Source organism: Helicoverpa zea, chromosome 18, assembly GCF_022581195.2.
Source record: "Helicoverpa zea isolate HzStark_Cry1AcR chromosome 18, ilHelZeax1.1, whole genome shotgun sequence".
NCBI lineage: Eukaryota > Metazoa > Arthropoda > Insecta > Lepidoptera > Noctuidae > Helicoverpa > Helicoverpa zea.
The window spans coordinates 12,209,647-12,229,352 of record NC_061469.1 but is presented as its reverse complement, the minus strand read 5'-3'; the positions used below and the strand labels follow the sequence as shown (position 1 = coordinate 12,229,352).

General features: G+C 43.4%; 2 protein-coding genes across 3 annotated transcripts; both read left to right on the top strand.

Moving 5' to 3' along the window:
• Nucleotides 1–6,075: 6,075 nt before the first annotated feature.
• Nucleotides 6,076–17,887, top strand: LOC124639030 (membrane-bound alkaline phosphatase-like). Of its 2 annotated transcripts, none has more exons than XR_006985432.1 (5): nucleotides 6,076–6,433; nucleotides 6,515–6,707; nucleotides 8,197–8,369; nucleotides 8,729–9,500; nucleotides 17,666–17,887. XR_006985432.1 is itself a non-coding variant. In XM_047176243.1 (5 exons), the coding sequence occupies exons 1-5, from the start codon at nucleotides 6,104–6,106 to the stop codon at nucleotides 10,088–10,090; spliced, it is 1,608 nt and encodes a 535-aa protein (XP_047032199.1). In that variant the 5' UTR covers nucleotides 6,076–6,103; the 3' UTR covers nucleotides 10,091–10,511. The 2 variants fall into 2 exon arrangements, 1 of the variants encoding a protein (XP_047032199.1); XM_047176243.1 differs by lacking the exon at nucleotides 17,666–17,887 and adding an exon at nucleotides 9,831–10,511 and having other exon boundaries at nucleotides 8,729–9,380.
• LOC124639028 (membrane-bound alkaline phosphatase-like) lies at nucleotides 13,891–18,883 on the top strand. The gene is made up of 5 exons (XM_047176241.1): nucleotides 13,891–14,245; nucleotides 14,327–14,519; nucleotides 16,137–16,309; nucleotides 16,891–17,542; nucleotides 18,016–18,883. Exons 1-5 carry the CDS (start codon nucleotides 13,916–13,918, stop codon nucleotides 18,273–18,275), a joined length of 1,608 nt encoding a protein of 535 aa, XP_047032197.1. The 5' UTR covers nucleotides 13,891–13,915; the 3' UTR covers nucleotides 18,276–18,883.
• The last annotated feature ends 823 nt before the right edge of the window (nucleotides 18,884–19,706 follow it).

Sequence of the window (19,706 nt, the reverse complement as noted above, 5' to 3'; positions counted from 1 at the left end):
AATGTTTGTAAGAAGGCTATTAATATCTACAAACAGTTGGCCAGGGCGGCAAAGGTGAGCTGGGGTCTACACCCCGAGGTGATCCGCAGCATCTACACGGCGGCGGTGGAACCGGTGATTCTGTACGCGGCCAGCGCCTGGGCGCCAGCAGCCAGGAAAGTCGGTGTGCAGAAACTCCTTAATTCGGTCCAGCGAGGGTTCGCTCAGAAGCTGTGCGGAGCGTACCGCACCGTTTCACTGCATTCGGCACTTGTGCTGGCGGGGTTGCTCCCGCTCGACCTTAGGATTCAAGAAGCAGCCGCGCTCTATGAAAAGAAAAAGGGAGTAACTTCGCTGGCCGGTCGTGAGGTGGAACGGGTGGTGGCGTTCGCAGACACGCCACACCCGGCGAAACATACGGCCATGGGGTTCGTGAGCTTGGTAGATCAGTCTCATGTGGAGTCCCACAACAGCCAGGACATACGGTTCTTTACAGACGGCAGCAAGATCGAGGGCAAGGTCGGAGCAGCACTCTCCCTTTGGGATAGAGAGGCCGAGATCAAGTCCTCGAAACTCAGTCTGCCGTCCTGCTGTACTGTCTACCAGGCAGAACTCCTGGCCATATGCGTAGCCACTAGGCAAATACTGCGGCGCCGGGAGGGCACTTTTGGCATATACAGTGACTCGAAGGCAGCCCTGCAAACGGTCACCAACCAGAGTGCCCTCCACGCCCTGGCAGTGGAAGCAAGAGCGAACCTCAGTGTGGCTTTATCCCAGGGCAAAGTTACATCCTTGTTCTGGATAAAGGCACACGCTGGACTGGAGGGAAATGAGCGCGCCGACCACCTGGCCAAGGAAGCGGCTTTGAAGAACAAAACCAGGCCAGATTACGACCTCTGCCCGGTTTCATTCGTCAAGCGGCAGATCCGATTGGAGTCGCTGGGCGAATGGAATCGGAGATACGGGAACGGAGCGACAGCAGGGGTCACGAAGATCTTTCTGCCCGACGCTGCGGACGCGTACAGGATCGTCAGAAAAATTCTACCACGTGGGGTAATAACACAAGTGCTGACGGGGCACGGCGGGTTCTCCGAATACTTGCACCGCTTTAAGTGTAAGGAGAACCCATCGTGCATCTGCGACCCCAGTGCGATCGAGTCTGTCCCCCATATCATCCTAGAATGCCCTATCTTCTCGCGAGAACGGTGGACACTAGAACAGGAGTTAGACATAGAGCTGAGCCTGCAAAACATTAGCCACATAATGCACAAACGAAAAGCAAGAGAAAAATTCCTAGAGTATGCCGAAACAGTTGCAAATAAAATAATACGTAGGAATAAAGAAGCCTGACCCATGCTTCCACCTTATTAGAAATAATATGGCCTGGTAAGCATGGGGTATACACAAAAGATCGTCAATTTATTACATATATATATACACAAAAATATTTAACATTTATTTTATACAATTATACACAAATATTTATAATTTAAATTTTTACAACTATACACAAATATTTATAATTCAATTTTTACAATTATACACAAATATTAAATTTTTACAATTATACACAAATACCTATAATTTAATTTATACAACTATATACAAATATTTATAATTAAATATATACAAATAATAATACTGTACCATATAAAACTATACACAAAAATGACAATGTATTATATACAAAACAGATCTTATTAGGTATAATTACTGAGATTATATGATATAGAAAACACATGAACTACTCTGAAAAATATAAAATATATACAACCATTTAAATATATACGAATATTTATTATATACAAATATATATTTTAAAACGATCTAAGATTCCACGTATCATCAAAAAATTAATCAAGTTATAACAAAACAAACAAGTCTAAACAGGTCTCTGACCACGTCAGGGGAACAAGGGACGGCAGGAGTGGGTTTTAGCCGGTAAGAGTCCGGCACTACCCCTCGGGGTGTCCATGAGGATTTCCCACTCCTGCCACAAAAAAAAAAAAAAAAAAAAAAAAAAAAAAAAAAACCTAACCTAACCTTTTTTTTTTTTTTTTTTTTTTTTTCCCGGGGGGAAATCCTCATGGACTTCCTCCGCCTGGGGAGAGGCGGAGGGGTGTGCCGGACTCTTACCGGCTAAAACCCCCCTGTGTCCTCCTTACACGTGGGCGCGGGGCCGCGGGAATCCAAATTCTTCCGCAGCCCCGCACTGGTGCTGGCCCGCCTTGCGGGCCTCGCCTCGGGCACGGGGGAGTGAGGTGTTAAACTCCCCCGTGCAACGCCTCAGAGGCGCGCGTCGACACCCGCGCGCGCCTCCGCCTCGGGTCCGTTGAATAGGGGGCGGGGACTTCCCCAAGTCCTTCGCCCCTGGACCCGTTCATGGGGGGCGGAAGAGGGCGTTGTCTGCCCTCCTCCGGCGCCCGGAGCGCCTGCTGCGGGCGGGATCGGCAGTTGAAATCTCCCTCTCCCGTTCCGCAGCTTCCTTCTGCGACATCACGTCCTCGCAGAAGGACACCACTGCGTCCCACGACTCTGCGCTGCCGACCATCTTCCGTACCACGGCCGGCAGCGACAGATCGCCTCCTACTTCATTTGTGAGGACACGGCGCTGCTCCTCCCAAGCAACACACTGAACGAACGTGTGTTGCGCCGTGTCCTCCCCGCCATGGACGCAGTGGTGGCACCGAGCGTCCGGCTCCCTGCCTATGCGACACAGGTACTTGCCGAAGCAGCCGTGCCCCGACAGCACCTGCGTCACCCTGAACGACAGGGAGCCGTGCCTTCTCCCGAGCCAGTCGTCGAGCACTGGCCGGATCGCCTCGACGGTGGCGAGGCCGGCGGTAGGGCGCAGAAGCCTCTGCCGCCATTCCGCCACCAAGACCTGACGGAGCTCTGCTCGGCGCTGCGCTATCTGCAACCTAACCTAACCTAACCTTTTTTTTTTTTTTTTTTCTCGGGGGGAAATCCTCATGGACTTCCTCCGCCTGGGGAGAGGCGGAGGGGTGTGCCGGACTCTTACCGGCTAAAACCCCCCTGTGTCCTCCTTACACGTGGGCGCGGGGCCGCGGGAATCCAAATTCTTCCGCAGCCCCGCACTGGTGCTGGCCCGCCTTGCGGGCCTCGCCTCGGGCACGGGGGAGTGAGGTGTTAAACTCCCCCGTGCAACGCCTCAGAGGCGCGCGTCGACACCCGCGCGCGCCTAACCTAACCTAACCTAACCTAACTTCCAGCAACACACAAAGTTAGGTTTGACGCTACGTCTCCTTGTTCAAAGTTTTCACTACTTTAGGTTGCTCAAAGTTAGTTTTCACTTCGTTGGGTTGCTCAAAGTTAGGTTTTACAATGTTGGGTTACACTAAGTTTGGTTTGACTACGTTAGATTGCTGGAAGTTTGGTTTCGATAGTGTTTCGATAGTTCGGAAGTTTGGTTGGGTTGCTCGAAGGTAGGTTTCACTAGGTTACGTTTTGTTACGTTGGGTGGCTGAAAGTTTGGTTTCGCTTCGTTGGCTTGCTCAAAGGTAGGTTTTACAATGTTGGGTTACACAAAGTTTGTTTTGACTACGTTAGATTGCTGAAAATTAGGTTAGATAGGTTGGGTTGCTCAAAGCTAGGGTTCACTTCTCTCTAGGCGGCAGAAGTCCATGAGGATTTTCCTCTCCCAAAAAAAAGTTTAGGTTACTTAGAGTTAGGTTTTGCTACGTTGGGTTGCTGAAAGTTAGGTTTCGCTACTTTAGGTTGCTCAAAGTTGTGTTCGAATATTATACGTTGCACAAAATTAGATTGCTGGAAGTCCATTACTTTGAATTATGTTTGGTTTCAGGACATTAGGTCTTACGTCTTGAGGTTCCAGTAGGAGAAGGTCAGGTTTTTGATGTCATTAGTTTGTTTGTAAGAAGGTAAGACCACTGTACATAACCGCATATTGCGTTTATGTATTTAACATTATGTTTAACTTCATCTAAATTTTGAAAGCTTATGTGTCATAAAATTGAGTTGAGTGTTGAGGGGGTCAGATAGGGCAGTCGCTCCTTGTTAAGCATTGGTACTCAGCTGCATCCGGTTAGACTGGAAGCCGACCTCAACATAGTTCGGGAAAAAGGCTCGGAGGAAGACGTGTCATAAAATTGAGTTATTTTCACCCTGATAGTTAATTTGTGATAGATATATGTGACAAAACATGTGCTTTCTAATCGACAAACCAAACGTTATTCTGTGCGTATTTCAGTTTTTCGACCAAAACTTTAAAATTTTGCTATACCTTCCTATAATACATATACCACTGCATAGCTCTCGCCGAGACGCTTTTTTTGACACCACTCACGTTGCGATACCTTATACGAAAAGTCAAAAAATGCCCCGCCCACCCACCCGGTGTGTACAGGGCAGGTAAACTTTGCCTCAAGGTCATATTGTGATTACCGCGTTTTGAATTATTTTTCAGCTTCTCATTCAATTTAGAGCATTAAATCGTGTGTAGTATAATATATTTTATAATGTCAAAAGGCAACGGCCGGCAGTCAGCGCGCTTGCCGCTACCACACAACTCGGCTCGCAGCCCGCGTGCTGCAAGCGAGCGGACCTTATGCGTACAGTGCGCCGACGGCAGGCTCATTACGCGCCGACTCCGAGTCGGCAGCGAAACAATGTCATTGCTTGGTCGCAAGTCCTAGGCGTGTTCTATCATAACTGTCTTAAAACAATATTGATTTTGCGGTGACAGCAAGCTTACACCTCGCGGCCACTGCGCGGACTGTGAGCTTACACGTCGCGGCCAGCGCGCGGACCGCGAGCTTGCACCTTGCGGATAACGCGTAGTTAGCGTGCTGGCAGCTAGCCGTAGTCTAAATTCGAGGCGACGCCGCGCTGCAGCTGTGCTATTGCGGTGCCGGTATAATGTGCCATGACCTTTAGACGTATGGCGTACGGACGATCGTCTTTTTTCATACAAAAATCACGGTGCGGCAACAGTCCTGTTGTCGAGCGTTCGACGTGTACTCACTTCATGGATTTCCTTATATACTTCCTTAAGTACTCCCCTTATGAACTGCCTTATGTACTTGTAACGGAACGTTACATGATTGTAACACTTTTCAATGCGTTGGTCTTTGTTTGTGCGCGGGTTAGGAAAGCGCGGAATGAACCGAACGAATCATTTCGATCGACGCAGCGGCGCGAGCGCAGCGCCGGAGTGAGATTCGCAAGTCGCTTCTAGACTGGTGCGAGCGTTGACCTCCGACCACTTTCCGTCCTGTCAAGCTCTCTAGCAGACACGGCCGTAAAGCCTACCGTCGTGGATGAGTCGCGGTGGCCTAGTGGGTAAAGGACTAACCTCTCAAGTATGAGGGCGTGGGTTCGATTCCAGGTCAGGTAAGTACCAATGTAACCTTTCTAAGTTAGTGTATACTTTTTGAGTATATCTTGGACACCACTGACTGTGTTTCGGATGGCACGTAAAACAGTAGGGCCCGGCTGTCATTGAACATCCTTGGCAGTCCTTACGGGTAGTCAGAAGCCAGTAAGTCTGACACCAGTCTAAACAAGGGGTTGCCCTTGTAACTGGGTTGAGGGGACAGAGCAGTCGCTCCTTATAAAATACTGGTACTTACGGCTCTACTGGCGCGCTGCACACCTACCCTCCTGACCGCTGCCGAGCTGCCTGACTATACAGGATAGTGGTGTTCTATAGCGGGCTAGAACTTAACGTGGGCTCGATATTCTGAATTCACTCCCGGCTCTGCCGATCTTTTTGTAGAACATTGTAGTAGGATCTTTTTGTAATATATAACTTATATCAAATTACTATTCTTTTTTCTCTACACCTTACTAGTCTACCTACCACTACATCCAAACGTGACAGTTCTACATCCGGTTAGACTGGAAGCTGATCCCAACATAGTTGGGAAAAGGCTCGGAAGATGATGACTACAGTCATGAGTTTACTTGACGCCTACAAAAATTTTAAATTCGAAGAATTAACAAGCATATTTAATTTTATGAATAGATTATCTCCACAATTTTTGAATATCATCCCTGTTCTGATTAAAACTACCACAAGATTAGATATTCAAGACAATAAAAAAAACTTGTTGAGCGGCGTCATTCTTCAGTGGTCACGATCGCGATGGTGACACTGTTCCCGTACGTAGTGGCGGTGCTGTGCGGCGCGACGAGCGCGCGCGCCCACTGGCTGCATCCCGCGGCGCCGGCCGCCGCCAGCCGCGCCGAGACCTCTGCCAACTACTGGGCGCAAGACGCGCAGGCCGCCATCAACGCTCGCCTGGAACGAGTTGAAAGCGTGAAGAAAGCGCGTAACGTCATCATGTTCCTGGGCGACGGCATGTCGGTGCCCACGCTCGCCGCCGCGCGCACGCTGCTCGGACAGCGCCAAGGGAAAACGGGAGAGGAGACAAAGTTGCATTTCGAGACTTTCCCCACAATCGGATTAGTGAAGGTTAGCTTGGAGTAATCAGCTATTTGATGGTTGTTTTGAAGCGAATCAAAATGTTAAACGGTAGTTACGCTTATGTTTTAGACGTACTGTGTGGACGCCCAGATTGCAGACTCCGCATGTACTGCCACAGCGTATTTGTGTGGTGTAAAAAATAACTATGGCGCCATAGGCGTAGACGGCACGGTACGCCGAGGAGACTGTCAAGCCGCTTCAAACACTGCGACACACGTCGAGTCCATCGCGGAGTGGGCGCTCGCTGACGGACGAGATGTCGGTGAGTGATAATAGCTTTATCGATGTAGATATTGTTTTGTGTTCAATTAATTACGCTCAATTATGCTGATGTGAATTATGCTCAAGCTGCTCGTCATTTTAATGGTAATGTTTTCATGTTACGATGCTGATGTGAATTGTAGTCATGTCGGTGAAAAATATAATAGGTATAATTACTCCGATATTCGTCCCGAATAATTACTGCCGAGGTGGAAACACAAACTTTTTGCCGTTCCCGCTTATTGCGAATTAGCGAGTCCCAACTGATTCACCTGTACAGAGATCTCTTACTGCACTCAACGCTCTCTTGGCTGTATATGTATATTGTGATATTTTTGATGAATGGAAGAAAATATTGTCGGTGTGTCTAATGTACTTACTGTGGGAAGTATGTAGTATCCTTATTTAGCGTATTTAGCCAGCGATCGATATAATTAAGAATTTAAATAAAATAAATAGTACATATATACCATTTTGTGTCTAGGGCATATCCACATGTAGTAGACGTTGATTCTTAACGCCTGGTGAATGGCGAAGAGCCGCGATTCGCTCAAATGCGCGATACTCCTGCACACCGTTGTTACCGTACCGGACTGCCTAAAAGATGGTCCTGGGTTCGATTCCCGGTACGTTAACATTGATGAGCATGTTTGTGTTTCAGCACATTTTTCTTGGAAATTGTTTTTTTTTTAACATTCAATACCGTTCAGTCCAACCTGAAGTTTGAAGCATTATGTTAACTAAGAAGGGTGGAACGGATACATTTAACGAGATCACACAGCCTGAACGTGCTTTCTCATCAACATTCTCTCAATAGACTCGCACCATCGGCTATGTCACCAGACGTTACCATGACGACCACTAACAAACAACCAGCCAGCAATATTGGCACGTGTCGACAAATAAATATTTTTAGACTTCAGTATGTTAAACATAAATTTTGCTGCCTATAAACAGTGAGAAAAATCTTTACTCACTAGTGAGCACTGACCTCTATATTTACACACTGGATAGGCTGTTCCGTACGTTTGACAGCAATTTTTTTGTGCCCATTTGAAGCGCTAATATCGTCTAAGCGAGTGACCACAGAACTAATTTTGACGTATAATTTTAAATGGCTGTGAGAGACGTGTTTGTTCATTGGTTCACTGTAAAATAATTTTAGTACCACGAACACTCGCTACGTCTAACAGCGCCAAAATTGCGATTATCAAACGGGCACAAAAGCACGTTGACAACAGCCTGTCCAGTGTGTAAATAGTAAATATATATAGGTCAGTGCTAGTGAGACAAAGCAAGGTCATCCCGATTAATCTCGGCCATGGATGATTTTGTCTCACTAGTTGTTCTCGCTGCTGAAATAAAAACTTTTGTGCGTCACACCAGCGACTCTCTCAGGATTTTACTCAAGAATTACTCGTGGAGCCCGTGATTCAAACAGAATCTTTCGTTCGCTCGGGATACTAAATAATCGGGACGATAATTTGTAGGTATTGTGACGACGACTCGTATCACTCACGCGTCTCCGGCGGGCACGTTCGCGAAGACGGCGAACCGCACCTGGGAGAACGACGGTGAAGTGTCGCAGATGGGCTTGGACGCCAAGGACTGCCCTGACATCGCGCATCAGTTGGTACACCATCATCCCGGTAACAAGTTCAAGGTGAGTAAAGCCATAGCATTATGATCCTTAAAAATAATTGATACCTAGATGACTCATTTTTAAATGTTTCTCTTAGGTAAATAAATTAAAATAAATAAACTGGTGAAAAATAAAATGAAAATGAAAGTTTACTTTGCTCAATACTTTGTTACATGTACCCTCTAGGGCAGGGCAACCTAGAAGAGTAGTGGATGCTAATTTTATTTGGATAAAATTTCACAGATTTTTTATTACTAGTTCTAAGTAGTTGTTTTATTCCATTTACTGTTGTATGTTTTTGTATTATGCATTTGTTGTTGTATTCCATTTATAATTCATGAAAATGATAATTATCAATAATGCATGTATGTTCCTTACAGGTTATTTTTGGTGGTGGCAAGCGTGCCTTTTTGCCAAATACTGAACAGGACGAAAAACGATCTTATGGTAGAAGGATAGATAACCGGAATCTTATCAAAGAGTGGGAGGATGATAAGGTTTCTCGTAATGTCAGCCATCAATATGTTTGGCACCGCGAGCAGCTAATGCGTCTAAAGGAGGACCTGCCTGAATACATGTTGGGACTGTTCGAGAGCAGTCATATGACCTATCACTTGAAATCAGACCCTCAGTCTGAACCCACTCTCGCTGAACTAACAGAGGTGGCAATTCGGTCATTAAGACGCAATGAGAAGGGATTCTTCCTGTTCGTGGAGGGGGGGCGCATCGACCACGCGCACCACGACAACCTGGTGGAGCTCGCACTCGACGAGACGCTGGAGATGGACAAGGCCGTGGCCACCGCCACGGAGATGCTCTCAGAGGACGACTCGCTCATCGTGGTCACTGCCGACCACGCACACGTCATGACTTTCAATGGCTACTCTAACCGTGGTCATAACATCCTCGGGCCCTCCAGGGATGTCGGACTAGACAATGTGCCTTACATGACGCTAACGTATGCCAATGGACCCGGATTCCGTCCACACGTAAACGACATTAGACCAGATGTTACCCTTGAGCCAAACTATCGTAAGTGAAAATGACTATATGTCTACGTTTATCATTTCTAAGTATTGGATTCAATTAAAATTTTCCGTCATTTTAAAAACTCAAACTGGCAATATCTATTTGCTTTTAAAAGTGTAACAGATAGTAAAGTAGAATATAATATGTATATTAGATTGATAGTAGAGTTAGAGAACCCGCACTTTGCAAACTTTTAGTCGCCAGTTTGTTCGGACTCTTAAATCAGTATGGAAATGAATGATGAACGCACAGAACAAAGATCATTTGGCCGGTATCAGACCGACTAAAATCTTAAAAAATATATTGTTTCAGACAGAGTGCGGTTAAGTAGTACTTACCTACATTAATTACCTATATAATTTAGTCGTCGGCATATATCTATTGTCATATTTTTTCTAGTCGGAAGTTTTTTGTAAGTCGTGTTGCATAATGTAACATCAATTGCATTGTCAGGCACTCTGGACTGGGAGTCGCACGTGGACGTGCCGCTGGTGGACGAGACGCACGGCGGCGACGACGTGGCCGTGTTCGCGCGCGGGCCGCACCACTCCATGTTCACGGGGCTGTACGAGCAGAGCCAGCTGCCGCACCTCATGGCCTACGCCGCCTGCATCGGCCCCGGCCGGCACGCCTGCGCCAGTGCCGCGCACTTGCCTAGCGCGCACTTCGTCGTAGCTCTGCTCGCTCTATTCACTTCCATTTTACTGCGATAATATTTATTAATTGAAATAGCTTTACTAAAGTTTAATACTTAATAGTCATCATTACGTTGACAAGCAGATCTGTAATGTGTTGAAATAAAAGTAAAAGTTATCATTTAACGTACGAAAAATAAAGTTCACATAGACATTTGTAAACAATACAAGATTGATAGACGTTATTTATTTACGATTTCTGTACATAGTAAATACGAAAGGAAAGAAATTAAATGTAATCGATTTTGGAGTTGAGCTAATAAATAACCATGTTGTTAATATTGCGAGTTTCATTGGCCACATGCTGCATATCTACATTGTTTGAACACATCTTCTAGGTCTTGAAGCACTGCAGTTGTTGCCATTCATTGCGTATCATGTTGTTTACAATACTTAAAATATTGAACCTTTTTCATTATTAAACAATATGAACTGTAAACTTTTTGTGTTAGTGTTTTCTTTTTATTTTTTTCTTATCTTGTCATATCTTGCACGGAATACAACATCCATAATTTTCACAAGCATTTTTCTATAAGTACATATAATAAAATCTGTATAATAAAAGGTGGTGGTGGCCTAGTGGGTAAAGGACAACCTCTCAAGTATGAGGGCGCGGGTTCGATCCCAGGTCAGGCAAGTACCAATGCAACTTTTCTAAGTTTGTATGTACTTTCTAAGTATATCTTAGACACCATTGGCTGTGTTTCGGATGGCACGTTAAACTGTAGGTCCCTGCTGTCAGTGAACATCTTTGGCAGTCGTTACGGGTAGTCAGAAGCCAGTAAGTCTGACAGCAGTCTAACCAACGGGTATCGAATTGCCCGGGTAACTGCTGGAGTTAATTTTTTCTTCCTCTCTTTATACAAAAACCAAATTTAACGCGGACCAAGTCGCTGGCAGAAGTCAGCATTCAATAATACCGTATCTCTGTATCTCTATCTCGTATGGCTCAAATACCTCGGAGTTCATCTGGACAACAGACTGAACTGGCTGATGCATCTGAATTACCTGGGCAGCAGAATAAGGAAGCTGTTATTGTATTAATACTGGCAATAAACGATTTTTCATTTTTTTAAACGATTTTTCATTTTTTTTCTCTCTTCAAATGTTATGTGGTTTGCTTGTTATTCTAATAGTGTCATAGTTTAGATAGAGAGTATGAAAGGAGTGAAACGACACTAGACAATACAAAATACCAATTACCTAATTATGGATTGAATAAAAAAGGAAATGAACTAAAGAAAACAGAGCAAAAAAGACAAACAACTGAACTTGTTGAGCCCGTTTTAAAATGAAACGCCTCATTGCTTGGCACTGCACTGAAATGAGTGAGGTTTGACAACATAGAAAAAGGGCTAAGATAAGAAGTCGATCGCGCTTTATAATTTTTAGCACTTTTTACAGCGCCAACAACATGAAATCAGCATTTGGTTTCGTCACCACTCAGCAGCGTTTGCCGCTGTGGTTGTGTGCGGTGAGCATTTGTAAGCATGTTTTCAAGTTTATCTGCATCAGCCACATGTAACTTTACTACCAAAGTAAAAGTTTCTTTTATATGTATTTCTGTACTTGTTCTGATTATTTTTAATTCTTAATAGGGTCATAAGACGAGGCTACTTTTCGTATCTTTGATCGTATTTCGATGGGCAAACAATCATTTGATTGTTTTGTCAGTTGTGCTGCTTAACGAATATTGTATATAAACGACTTTTTACTTATATATGAATAAAAATAACAACATATAAAACTATGAAACTATTACATTTGAAGTGTGCACACCAAGCGCCGGCTCGTGCTCCGCTGACTCGCGTCATGTGTCATGGCGTCATGGCAGTACTCCACACCCGTCTTTGTCCACAAGCTATGGCCAAAAGGCCTTCCATATTCTATGAGCACTAACTTATAACAATATTCAAACAATAGTATGTAATTATCTACAAAAGCTACATTGGACATTCTTAGTGATGACAGACTATATAATACCACAGATTACTATAATAGTTACTACGCTAATACCTACATATTTCCCCATAATACGGCTCACTATAAGTAAGGCATGTATTTCAATAAGGTTCATCCTACATATTTGACTGTAGTTCTGCATTCTCCTAAATCAATAGTCACACATTAATAGCAATGTTGGTGCATTGTTGCTAAACTGAGTTTAGAGCATTCACAGTATTACCAGGCGTTTTGGCGATTACAATAAAATAACATTAAAGCATATAATTCTTGTTGTAAGAAAAGCAACATAATGTGATGTCGTTAGACAAAGAAAGAGCTGAATATTAAATCTTAATATTTATTCTAATTCTTCTGAAAGTTTAATCTGAAAGAGTACCAACAAACTACAGTTGGTATTGAATCTGGAAAATATTTTTGTCTATAAACTGTCCTGAACACTTGAACTCAGGATGCATAACCGCGTCAGACTAACTAAACTTAAGAAATACAGACATGGTACTGTAGCAAAAATTATTCCACCTGATTAGCATTGTCTGTTGTGAGAATAAAGAAGATCTGAAACATCTGTTGTGGAACAAACAGAGCCTATCTAGACCATTGCGTATATAGAAATGACGTCGGGCATTTAATGTTGACTTATGAAAACCGAATATTAGAAGGGTCTGATGTGAAAATCAAAGCTATCACTTATTTCACTGTATGATCTCAGTGTATGATTATAAAATAACATAAGCTGGGAATACATCCACGTGGTGAAGGTGGCAACAGTTTAGGAATGATTTTCGATGACGATAGTATTTTCGATGATCATTGTTAATTTGACTTTACTGACCAAAACTTTATCAAATAAATATGCTTTTGAGTTTTAATCGGTCGGGTTCTAATCGTGATTCACGCTTAGTCTTCAGTTCAATTTCGAGACGTTCCCTGATTGAATAGCGCTTGAGTTTTCAGCGTGTTATCTAGTCTGATGTGCATTTCCTGTTGACTTACAAAAGTGAAAGATTGGAAAAGTGTCGAATTGTTTCGCGCATCCCGTTGTTTACCTGTCCCCGGGCTCTAAGAATTCGACATCAGACGTTTCAGATGTTTGACGACCCCGCTGTCGATGGCATAATGAATAGGATCCGTACGAGGTCGCGGCCAGAAGCTAGGGTGCTTACATAAAGAAACAGGTTTCCGGTACAGACAAACCTGTACGGGTAGGTACCGATCAGTGCAGGTATAATATTTCAATACAATCCTATTCACTCACTTATAAAGAAACAGGTAAGTTGAAACAGGTAAACAACCTGTAACCAACCTTACAAATTAAACACAAGTACATCTGGACAACTTAGTTCCTACATTAAAAAATATCTTGTTAATTATCTACATATACTAGTAGTTTAATAGAAAGGAATCATTTTTTGTTTGTAAGTACACGTTCAAAGCTACACCCTTATCGAGTAACATAAGCTATATTTCGTCCCGGTAGTACGGGCAGCAGTTTCTTCGGGATGCCAGTTTAACCGTGATCACACGGCTTGTCGCGTCTTAATCTGGGAAAAAAGATTATCAGAAACACACACCACCGCAATACCGAGCTACCTAGTGATTTACTTCTGATGGAATGACAAAGGTTATTTTTATCTGGACTGTGACTTGCTTACAAAAGTAATTCATTAAATCACAGTTATATTACAAGGCAATAACAATAAACAACTTCATAATCTTTAACCGAACACTGAAGTGAATATAGTGGGACGTCATAATCAACAAATTGGGTAATTACGGTAATATCATCTGTGTTTTCTGATTAAATCATTTGGAAGATTAGATATTGGAGACAATTATATAAAACTGTTGAGCGACTTTACTGGTTCAGTTAGAATCGCGATGGTGACACTGTTCCCGTACGTAGTGGCGGTGCTGTGCGGCGCGACGAGCGCGCGCGCCCACTGGCTGCATCCCGCGGCGCCGGCCGCCGCCAGCCGCGCCGAGACCTCTGCCAACTACTGGGCGCAAGACGCGCAGGCCGCCATCAACGCTCGCCTGGAACGAGTTGAAAGCGTGAAGAAAGCGCGTAACGTCATCATGTTCCTGGGCGACGGCATGTCGGTGCCCACGCTCGCCGCCGCGCGCACGCTGCTCGGACAGCGCCAAGGGAAAACGGGAGAGGAGACAAAGTTGCATTTCGAGACTTTCCCCACAATCGGATTAGTGAAGGTTAGCTTGGAGTAATCAGCTATTTGATGGTTGTTTTGAAGCGAATCAAAATGTTAAACGGTAGTTACGCTTATGTTTTAGACGTACTGTGTGGACGCCCAGATTGCAGACTCCGCATGTACTGCCACAGCGTATTTGTGTGGTGTAAAAAATAACTATGGCGCCATAGGCGTAGACGGTACGGTACGCCGAGGAGACTGTCAAGCCGCTTCAAACACTGCGACACACGTCGAGTCCATCGCGGAGTGGGCGCTCGCTGACGGACGAGATGTCGGTGAGTGATGAAATCAAAGTTTATCTTTGCCCGAATGATCATGACTTTCTTTTATTCATCTGTTCATCCTCCTGACTCTAACCGGATGTAGCTGAGTACCAGCACTTTACAAGGAGCGACTGCCCTATTTGACCTCCTCAACCCAGTTACCCGGGCAACCCAATACCCCTTGGTTAGACTGGTGTCAGACTTACTGGCTTCTGACTACCCGTAACGACTGCCAAGGATGTTCAATGACAGCCGGGCCCTACTGTTTAACGTGCCATCCGAAACACAGTAATTGGTGTCTAAAATATACTAAGAAAGTACATACAAACTTAGAAAAGTTGCATTGGTACTTGCCTGACCTGGAATCGAACCCGCGTACTCGAGAGTTTGGTTCTTTGCCCACTAGGCCACCACGACTTTTATTTATCTGTTAATTGATAAAGAAGTTCAATTTTTGTACTCATTCCTGCCAGCGGTTTCACCCACGTCCCTTTTTTTTTTTTTTTTTGGGAGGGGGAAATCATGGACTTCCTCTGCCTGGGGAGAGGCGGAGGGGTATGCTGGACTCCTACCGGCTAAAACCCCCTTGTGTCCTCCTTGCACGTGTGCGCGAGGCCGCGGGAATTCAGATTCTTCCACTGCCCCACATTAGTGCTGGCCCTCGCATGGGCCTCGTCTCTTGCACGGGGTAGTGAGGTGTTCGCCTACCCCGTGCATCGCCTCAGGGGCACGCGCCGAATCCCGCGCGTTCCACCGCCTCGGGTTCACTGAGTAGGGGCGGCAACTTCCCCAAGTCCCTCGCCCTTGAACCCATTCATGGGGGGCGGAAGAGGGCGTTGTCCGCCCTTCTCCTGCGCCCGGTGCGCCTTCTGCGACCGGGGAAGGGAGTCAAAATCTCCTTCTCCCGTTCCGTAGATTCCTTCTGCGACATCACTTCCTTGCAAAAGGAAAGTAGTACTTTGCATACCCGATTAAAATCGATGACTATCCAAAGTCGAAAAAATATAAAATTAAACAAGTGTTTCCTAAAATTAACGTGTTCAAGCAAACAAACAAACACTTCAGCCTTATAATGGGAGTGTATACCTACATAAATAATTTCACATTTTCTGCAACTGAGTTTGTACAAGTATTGGACACCAATGACTGACTGAAGGTGAAGGAAAACATTTCTTGGTTAGCTCGACAATTATGTCTAAAACCACCAAACCACATTAAGTTATATGTTCAATCCTTCTCTTTGTGAGAGTACTACGCCTGTGCCCAACAAACCGTGGGACGATAAAAAGGCTGATGACGATAGTCAATGATGATTACATTACTGCTCGTTGTAGGTAATGAGCATTATAAATTTAGTCCACAAACTCGCTCAAATGTTTCAAAAGCAATATTTATGATTTCAAATATTTTTACTAACACATAGGACGTGGTAGAGGGCGGGCGTTTTGGGGGCTGTCTTTTGTTTTTGAACTTCGAAAAGTGCTGATTTATCAGCCTAATTTGAATAAACATTTTATTGAGTCCGTTTTCAGGTTAATACTGGCTTTTCTCAATGAATGATTAAGGGTACAACCGTCTTTCAAAATCTAATCGGTACTAGGTATGAAACAATTAAATTTTGATTTGTAGGTATTGTGACGACGACTCGTATCACTCACGCGTCTCCGGCGGGCACGTTCGCGAAGACGGCGAACCGCACCTGGGAGAACGACGGTGAAGTGTCGCAGATGGGCTTGGACGCCAAGGACTGCCCTGACATCGCGCATCAGTTGGTACACCATCATCCCGGTAACAAGTTCAAGGTGAGATCATTTGTGGACATCAAAGAATTTAACTTTGTTACTAAGTGTAACTGTGTTTGTAACTACCTTTTGTTACTAATATCACTTCCCAAACAAATCCCATGACTTAGATAGTTGTTTGTTTTAAATCACTATTAATTAGGCGTAATTATGACTAACTAATTGTGTAGGAAAATATTGAGGAGAGACCTGTTGATCGGCTTTACATATCAGAAATAATATTGGCCTTACAAAGCATGAAGGTAAAGCATGGTTTTGTTCTTAATTAAAATTGATCAGTTTACAACTCGTTTAGAATCTTTAGAAAGTTTTCAAACTAGGAAATATATAAGTTCTTGTTATTTTCCGGTGACAGGACAAAAGTACGATGTAAAAAAATAAGTACGATGTAAACGATTTTGCTAAGTGATAAAACCGTACGTAATATATACAATTTGGGCAGTTTCATAGTATGATAACAATCAAATACATATTTATACAATTATATGTATTTACAAAAATCATTAATACATTATCTACTTCTCATCTCTATTTTGTGTATTATTTGGTTTCCTTTAAATAATGCGAAATATTCCTTGCAGGTTATATTCGGTGGTGGCAGGCGCGCCTTTTTGCCAAACACAGTTCAGGACGACGAAGGGTCTTATGGTAGGAGGATAGACAACCGCGACCTTATCCAGGAGTGGAAGAATGATAAGGATTCTCGTAATGTCAGCCATCAATACCTTTGGCAACGTGAGCAATTAATGAACCTGAATGATGACCTGCCTGAGTACATGTTAGGTCTGTTCGAGAGCAGTCATATGGAATATCACTTGAAATCAGATCCTCAGACTGAACCCACTCTCGCTGAACTAACAGAGGTGGCGATTCGATCATTAAGACGCAATGAGAAGGGATTCTTCCTGTTCGTGGAGGGGGGGCGCATCGACCACGCGCACCACGACAACCTGGTGGAGCTCGCACTCGACGAGACGCTGGAGATGGACAAGGCCGTGGCCACCGCCACGAAGATGCTCTCAGAGGACGACTCGCTCATCGTGGTCACTGCTGACCACGCACACGTCATGACCATCAATGGCTACTCCGGCCGCGGTAACGACATCCTTGGACCCTCCAGGGATGTGGGACGTGACAGAATGCCTTACATGACGCTATCCTACACTAATGGACCCGGATTCCGTCCACACGTGAATGACATCCGGCAAAATGTTACTGCAGAACCAAACTATCGTAAGTGAAAATGACTATATGTCTACGTTTATCATTTCTAAGTATTTTTTTATTCAATTAAAATTTTCCGTCATTTTAAAAACTCAAACTGGCAATATCAATTTGCTTTTAAAAGTGTAACAGATGCTATGGATAATAATAGTAAAGTAGAGTATAATATATTAGATTGATAGTAGGTAGAGTTAGAGAACCCGCACTCTGCAAACTTTTAGTCGGCCAGTTTGTTCGGACTCTTAAATCAGTATGGAAAAAAGTATAAATATTTTTTTTAAATAGTAAAAAAAATAACTTGGCCAAGTCTTGGTTTCTTTCTCATAGTAAAATAAGAAGTACAATCTACTTAGTCACCATTTATACGTTGTATCAAAGGTTTATAAGTGAGGCGATATTATAAAGCTAAACTTTATTTATAGTATACAATCTGATTATTTACTATTTACGACGACAATTTTTGATGACAATTTCATTGGCAGGCACTCTGGACTGGGAGTCGCACGTGGACGTGCCGCTGGTGGACGAGACGCACGGCGGCGATGACGTGGCCGTGTTCGCGCGCGGGCCGCACCACTCCATGTTCACGGGGCTGTACGAGCAGAGCCAGCTGCCGCACCTCATGGCCTACGCCGCCTGCATCGGCCCCGGCCGGCACGCCTGCGCCAGTGCCGCGCACTTGCCTAGCGCGCACTTCTTCGTAGCTCTGCTCGCTCTATTCACTTCCATTTTACTACGATAATAATATTAAAATTATAATAATGTATGTTTTAAACCTATTTGATATTTATTTAGATAAACAGATCTGTGCTGTGTTTGTGAGTAATAATAACAGTTACATAGGAAACTTGATATAGGTCCTTATTAATAAGAAACAACGGGTGGTGAAATTAGTAGTTGTGCGCGTACGGCGAGAGTAGGTATACGTCAATCCCTTGCATCAGACAATGAAATGACAAATGAGGGAGTGAAACGTCAACCAATAACAACTGAAACAGATTTCAGGTAACGAGAAAAGTGTGTTAGCTAGCGGTAACATGAAGGTCTTTTTAAATTGTTAGTGTTAGTCGAACCCTGGACAGCTATTTCGTATTATGTAATTCAAGATTTTCACCAAAGTCTTTCTTATTTTACAATATTTTTATTCGCTACCCAACATTTGACGTTGGGTAGGTGCTCATTAACTCTAAAAGTATTATTTTCTTCAAAATCCTAATAGTAGTCTATTCAACAGTTTTGTCAGTGTATTACTTACTTAACATTATCTTATCACTGTGTGTATATTATTTAGTTATAGGTTAATGATAATACTTATAAAAATGCAAAATATAATAAATTGTTCTTCTACAATTTGAAATTTGATTAACTTGACAAAATCCTCACATGTCACCATTTGCTAAGTATGCTGAGAAGTAAAAGCCAAGCTTCAGTTGTTTTGCATTTATGGCATCAGATTATTTTATATCTACCAGTAGCATGAGTTTCAGTTCCAAATCCCTCAAATATTACACTAGTTTACAAATTTTTATTTTTTTCATATACCCCTCACAAAATCTATACCAGTACTCTTCGCCACCTTTGTACATTATAAAATTAACAACATAAAAATTCTATCACGTCACATTTTTTTTCTGCCCTCAAATATTTGTTTTTAGGAATCATTCTTAACTACCGATCTTTGGTGTTGCATTACTTGTTTAGTTTAAGAGATATTTTTTGTTTAATTCAAATAAAATGTCTCCTAGACACTGTAAATAAAGTTGTGATCGCTTTTGTAATGTTTGTGGACAATATATTTATAAAATACTTTGATCAAACCAAAAATCGTTGAAAGAGTTAATTAGCATGCATCACCTCTATTTTTTTTAGAATTTTATACCCCGTAGTTATAAAAATAGAGGGGGGGGGGACATACTTTTTACGACTTTGAGAGCTGATATCTCAAAAACCGTTCACTTTAAGAAAAATGTTTTTTAGAAAACTTTATATCATTTTAAAAGACCTTTCCATTGATACCCCACACGGGTATGTACATCGAAAAAAAAAATTTCATCCCTCAGTTACATGTATGGGGGGCCCCACCCCCAATTCTTTTTTTTACTATTTAGTGTCATATTTTTGTAGCGGTTCATACAACACATATTCCCATCAAATTTCATCACTGTAGTACTTA